The following is a 7500-nucleotide window of genomic DNA, read 5'->3' as shown; positions in this document are numbered from 1 at the left end:
TAAAATGCAATAAAAATGATACTGGCAGAGCAAAAGATCAAATTACACTAAAATTTATCAATTTATTTATGTAAAAGTGATTAAAAATCAATAATTACCGTTATTAACCTGATTGCGTCTATAGATATATTCCAATTAAAAAATGTGCTTTTGTATATCAAACATACTCTCATGTTATTAAAGACACATAGAAAAAATCATTTTGTGATTTTTATTAGCCCACAACACAACAATTATTTTGATAATAACTTGCATGCATATCAGTTGACAATACATAGAAAAAAATTAAGATAGAGAGAAAAAAATTGATACGTCTAAACGAATATGCCTCAGTGTACATACATATATATATATATATATACATATATATATATATATATATATATATATATATATATATATATATATATATATATATATATATATATATATATAACATGTATATCATACAATATATATTATATCTCTCTATAATACAGAGAGAGAGACTATACATAGACTATATTATACATATAGTTTATATGTATAATATAGTCTATGTATAGTATATATAATATAGTTTGAGAGATATTTTTTATACTTTTTTTTGATAATTTTTTTTGTTGTTTTATAAAAAAAAAAAGTAATGTAAAACATTTCTATATTAAAATAACATTATCAAATAATATTTCTCATTTGAACTTTCTTTTAATGAACTTATAGTGCATTTAAAACTGCATATTAAAAATAGGGTTTCCATTAAATGCCCATATGAAGAATGTGCTCACTGTTACAAAGGTATGTCTACATTCACTGCTCATTTATCCAGGTATAATCAAATCCACTAGATTATATATATATATATATATATATATATATATATATATATATATATATATATATATATATATATATATATATATATATATATGTAGATATATTTATATATACATATATTTATATATATATATATATATATATATATATATATATATATATATATATATATATATATATATATATATTTATATATATATGTATATATATTTATTTATATATTTATGTATTATCAACTCAAGGGATATTAAATTAATTATTTTTAATTATTTTGTGTTTAGCAAAAATAATAGTAATAAAGAGAGATGTAGTAATTTTGTAACAATTTTTAGCTTAAGCAAGAAAAAGTTAATTTTTAAACATTTTTAGAATAATGAAATGTTATTTCTTAAATTTAATTTTTTTTTAGCGATGATTAAAGACCAGATGGGTAAAAGTTATTAATTTTTTATTATAAATTATCTATTATATCATAATATATAACAATAATATATAAAATTTGTAACATAACTTAGTTTAAAAAATTTAAATTTGATTGAATAGTTTATAAATCAATATAAATTTTTATAAAAAATAAGAAAAGAACATTTGGGTTGTTATAATGTTTGTTTGAACGGCTAATTGTTGTTAGAGTTAAAATAGAGTTTCACACTTTTTCTCAATTAATCTGCTGCTTAAAAAGTCATTGTATTATTTGGTAGGTAAATTTAGTATTTGATTTCTACAACTTGTTTTTAAAGAAGTTCTAAAGATTTTTATTTTCTTTTTAGTATAAAAAATCTAATTTTCTAATTTTAATTTAAATCTAATTTAGTACTGGCACCAACAATGGCAAAAAATTGGCCTTCATTAAATCAGTCATATAGAGTAACAACTTTAAGGTAACCAATCATTGCACACAATGAGTTTTTTTTATAATTTATTACTTTGTTAAATATTAAAATGTTTTTTTACTCAAAAACTTATGTATATTTATTTTTATTTTTAGTTGATTCAAAATGGATAAGAAAGGAAATACTGTATTTTTTTGTATTTGGGCTGATTTATTTATATTTTACGAAACCATTATATATATATATGTATATATATATATATATATATATATATATATATATATATATATATATATATATATATATATATATATATATATATATTAGATAAAAATAAATTTTTTTGTATATCTATAATTTAAATGTATATAGGATTATGTAATATAATTATATTATTATGTGCTAATAAATTGTTAAATGGATTATGTGCTAATACTTTATTAAATTTTTTTTTTTTTTTTTTTTTTGAAGTTGTTTATTTACAAATTGATTATTTATTGATGTATTTGCTGTTAAAATGAAATGTAAATCACGGAAAATTTAATATTTTTATGTAAATCAAAGATAATTTGTTTTAGATCATATTTTCGATAACATACAATCTATTTTATATTTAAAATTTTCACTTGTATTCATATGAAATATTCATATGAACAACATTCCTTTCATTTACGAAAACTATACGGCAGCTGAGTTGCTACAACTTTTTTGTTGTTTAACGGGAAGAACACGTTGATTATCAACCAAAATATTTTTTTATATACGGAAACTTTCCGGCAGCTAAGATGACAAAACTTCCCGTTATTTAACGGAAATTAACGGAGAAAACCCATTGTATTTAAACGGAAATATCCGTTTATGTACGGAAACTTCCGTTTACATGTGATGGGTTTTTCCGTAAAATAACCGGAAGTTTTGTCATCGTAGCTGCCGGAAATTTTCCGTAGAAAACGCGATATTTTTTTAACAGTGTAATAATAATAACAATAATAATGATAATAACAATAATAATAATAAAATAATTTGCTACATCATTATTTATCAAAAAATATTATTTCAGTAATAATCATAAACAAAATAAATATTTTTTAGACAAAAAACAACATACTAGTATTTAAAATTAAAAATAGCAAAGTAAAATAAAAATTTAATGAATTACCTTCCACAAATAATAAGAACTCTTTCTTGACACTGCCAAATGGATTTATAAAGTTGCATTCATATTTACCATTATCATCTTGTGATAAAACTGTAATGAGTAAAGTTGAATTTAGAGAAGGTGGTGTACTCTCGTAATTTAATGTGGTTGAGATCACATGTTTAGAATTTTCATTTGGAATTATGGCATTATTTTTAAACCATTTAACAGACAGCCCAAGGCTACCAATAGAAGAACAATAAATTTTAACTGATTGCATTTTACCTTCTCTGATTTCTAGTGGAGAAGTAGCCACAATTCTTGGGGGTACTTTATAAAAAAATAATTTAAAACAAATATAATTTAAACTTTATTAACATAATACTCTGTTATTCTGTTAAACACTAACATAAGTATTATATTGCCAAAAACTAAACCCTTTATATTTTATTGTAATACAAAATCTGTAAACCTTTCAAGAAACTAGATAGCCAAGATGGCTTTCTATATGACCTTTAAAAGCACTATAATACAAAACCTGGCTTTCATATTTTATTATTTTGTTAATATCATTTCAAATGTATTTTCACACATGGTTCATATTCAATAAAACTCACAACATATATCATCATTGTATCAAAAATGTGAGGTCATTATTATTACGTATAAGTTAAAAAACAAAAATTTATGTTTAAGTAGCTCTCAGTGAAATCTTCAGCTCACTATGCAAACTCTTAGGTAGATAAAGCAAATTATCAAATCATCTCACTATGCAAACTCTTAGGTAAATCTCAGCTCACTATGCAAACTCTTAGGTAGATAAGGTGTTTTTAAGCAATCCTTATATATTTGAACTTTTTTTATTTTAAATGTTTGTATACAGAGGTCTGAGAATTAAAAAGACTTGTTTAGATTATATTAGATTATATCCTATAGAATAAAAAAGAAACATTTTATGTCACAATTTTATTAAAGAGGAAGTTCTATATTGACATTTAAGCTCTTTCTTGACTAAAAAGTAACAAAAAAGTGTTGAGAATTAGTATACTTTCTGCACGCTCTGCAAATACTTTTTTATGACTTTCTTGGATATTTGTTGTCTGCTTTTTTTGGACAGCCTTGGATACAAAAAAATAAATTAAAAGGGGGCAGGAGAGTAAGATAGTTAAAGAAACAAAACTCTAAAAATTCAAACCTTCACAATTGTTACAGTTTAGTTTTTAAAATATTTATGAAACTATGCCATTATACTTTTCACTTTTTGCAACAAAAGCTCTTCTCTAGTTGTCTTCTTTTCAGGAGAATAAAAAGAAGACAACTCACCTCATTAAAAAAAAATTATCAAAAGAGTACATTGGAATAATGTAATCTTTTGATTATTTGCCTAGATTCCAGGTTTCTGAAGTACTGCGTTGCAGAATTCCATAGCTTCTACTGAAAGGTTGTGCAAATGAGTACCTAGCCTGAAAGCATTTTGAGACCATTCAAACATATTTATTATTTTAAGTTTATAAACTTTCTCAGTCTATATGTGGTCAAATCTACTTGAGTGAAACATAGAGCCTTTGCTTGGACTTTTTGTTGGGCCAAAAATAACTTTTATGGTATGAAATACATGCCTAATAGATTTAGGTGGGTATTGAGTTTTTTATTTTTTTAATTTATTTAGAAGGGTTGCAGTATGCATATTTACTATCACAACATTTTGTCTTGGTCAAAATCACTTGGACATTTAATGAAGCTATTTTTCACTATAGAAAGTTTTTTAATTGGTATAAGATACATGCCTTTCATATATATAGTGTCTGCACATCAGAGAACAGGCCTTTGCAAAGCATGTTTAATAACAATTCTTTATGGCTTCTTTATTCTAGCCTGTGTTGCTGGTTGCGGTGTTAGTACACACCCTAATGATAGTATTTGAGCATACATTGAATGGCAATGGCCTGGTCACTTTTTCATTTGTTCTATAAAAAACACTCCAAATCTGACTAAACATTTCTTTTATAAAAAAATATAACGCTGAAATAGATTTATAAATATAACGCTGAAATAGATTTAAGTATAAACCGATTCTAAAGATAATTACTAATGAGACAATAATTTGCAGTGATTATCAGATATTTATACATTTTTTTATGTCTTATATTATTAAATATTTCAAAATAGAAGTGACTTTAAAACCCAACAAACATATATATATATATATATATATATATATATATATATATATATATATATATATATATATATATATATATATATATATATATATATATATATATATATATATATATATATATATATATATATATATATATATATATATATATATAGTCAACTATTTTAAAGTACAAATGACTTGTAAAATTCAACAAACAAACAAACATTTTGAACAGACATCATATGACTAAATAGGAATCACATGGAATGAGTGCCACTACATCAACTAAGGGTTTGGGTTAAGGCAGCAATCTTTTTTTATTATTATTTTTTTTTTCTTTCTTCTTTACAGAAGAATCCATATGAAATAATGTAGGCAAAAAAAGTCTGCAAATGTATAACTATGTTTAAACATAGTTTAAGGCAAAAATAGATTTATAATATATATATATATATATATATATATATATATATATATATATATATATATATATATATATATATATATATATATATATATATATACTTTTACCTCTAACTTCTAGTAGAATTTCCTTCATTAATGGATCTGGAACAATATTATTATCGAAAAAAGAGGCTTGGCAGACATATGTCCCATTATCTAAAGCGTAAGTTTCCCTAATGTACAATGAACCATTTTGTAACTGCCTGATACGATTGTTCAGATTAAGTCTCAAAAGTTTGCCATTTAGTTTTCGAAACCATGTAACTTGCGGTTGTGGAAAACCTTTTACTAAGCATGGTTGTGTCACTGGTTTTCCTTCAAGGATAGATACATCATTTGGTGATTTTGTGAAGGATGGCTCTTCTATAGATAAAAAAATTTAATCTTTTAGCAAAAATGTATATAAGTAGAATATAATAAATACACACACACATTTATATATATATCAGCCCTTAGAACTAGAAAAAATAAGGTGGGTATTAAATTGCCAACCTTAAACAGTTAGAGGTCAGCATCTGGTTTTTGACACAAAGATTTTACCACAACCTCAAACACTTTAAGATCTCTAGTTAGCCCTCAGCCAAAAAAATGCTATCAAACAAAACAAACATGACAAACTATGCAAGCTGCTCCTCTAAAGAGCTTTGTATAAGAGCTTTCATTTTTTGCACTATTTGTTCATTCATTGAAAATATTGCTTATTAAAACAAAAATAATGTTATATTTGTTACAAGGATATGTTTTTAACATTAATATTACAAGTATATATGCATAACGACCATTGTTTATTGCGTTGTGAAAACTTTAGATAAGCATTTTCCTTGGGTTTTCACACTAGGTATCCATTTTTTAAATAGCAACTTTACTTATTTGATGGAAAATTTGACAATTAAAATTTATTAAATTTTATTATAGCTATTAAAATTTTAACTGCTTATAAAAAAATTGTAAACTTTTTTTATTGTGATAATGCAGGAAATTTATAAATTATTACAACAATTAAAAATTCTGCAATAAAAGTGATAATATAATTACATCAATTTTTTAGCAAAACAAGTAATTGTGCATTATATTTTTTTATTTTGATCAAATTGAGACAAATTTATATAATTCATTATATATAATATATAAAATACAAATATATAATTCATATATGGTTTTTCATTTTTTATTTCAATCAGAAAGTTTGCAACAAATTACAAAACAAACTTTTATGAAGACTGGTATCAGCATTAAAAAAAATAACAGAAGAAAAAACTCTTTGAAACTTTGAGAAACAGCTAAATAACATCAATTAAATGAGAAAATAATAAAACTTTGAGATTTTTTGCTGCAGTAAATGATATCGAAGCAATTCAAAATGATCACTGTTGCAGCTTTAAAGAAAGAAGACTCAACATTCTATGTGATCAGAGATCAACTAAAAAGATAGGGAAAGCAATCAAGAAGTATACTCTTAATCTACAGAGAACAATTAATTAAGTTATTAATTAAAACAATTAAATAAACTACCTTAAAAATTACCTAAATAATTCCTTTAGTCTATAGAAAACAATCATGGGAAAGAAAAAAATTTTAAGTTCAAAAAGATGAAAATGATGAAGAATGATCAAAAAAAAAAGATTGACAATGAAATGAAGCTCAATAAGAAGATGAACTAAATTTGAACAAAAATGACATGCACAAGAACCAGATTTCAATCTGCCCAATTGCAATTCTCAAATGGCTTTTGCAACATACCTCAAAACATTTTCAGATAATTTGAAGATAAATTGTAAATGTTTCAAGAGAGAAACTTGGTTGCTTGCAAAAATTACAATCAATCAAGTTTCTTCTTTAAATATATATATATTTAAAAATATATATATTCCTTTACTAAAGGTATTAAATTTACTGTTATTGTATAAAAAGGCACTTAACTATTCTATAACATTTAACAAGATAAAAATAAGATCAGATTATGCCAAAACGCATTGATTTAATTGAGGAAACTAATTAAATTTATTGTTTTTAAAAAACCACTATAACACAAATTAAAAGACAAGAATATTTTTAAAAACAATACTGAATATCTTTATTTTAAT

General features: G+C 23.3%; 1 protein-coding gene and 1 long non-coding RNA gene across 8 annotated transcripts in view; one reads left to right on the top strand and one right to left on the bottom strand.

The window, feature by feature from the left end:
* The window catches only part of LOC101237183 (cell adhesion molecule DSCAML1), a 69708-nt gene that overhangs the window by 23017 nt on the left and 39191 nt on the right, over positions 1-7500 (bottom strand). For all 7 annotated transcript variants that reach the window (XM_065788810.1, XM_065788807.1, XM_065788809.1 and 4 more), the window contains 2 exons: positions 5483-5779; positions 2809-3117 (listed from right to left, as the gene is read on the bottom strand). In XM_065788810.1, coding sequence (XP_065644882.1) covers positions 2809-3117; positions 5483-5779 — 606 coding nt within the window. The remainder of the gene's footprint in view (positions 1-2808; positions 3118-5482; positions 5780-7500) is intronic.
* Positions 1372-1892, top strand: LOC136075481 (uncharacterized). The gene is made up of 3 exons (XR_010635975.1): positions 1372-1513; positions 1631-1697; positions 1805-1892. It is a non-coding gene; the product is annotated as an uncharacterized LOC136075481 (long non-coding RNA).

The sequence above is a fragment of the Hydra vulgaris genome, chromosome 01, assembly GCF_038396675.1.
Source record: "Hydra vulgaris chromosome 01, alternate assembly HydraT2T_AEP".
NCBI lineage: Eukaryota > Metazoa > Cnidaria > Hydrozoa > Anthoathecata > Hydridae > Hydra > Hydra vulgaris.
Note: the sequence above shows the minus strand (reverse complement) of the source record. Positions and strands in the feature narration are given on the sequence as shown.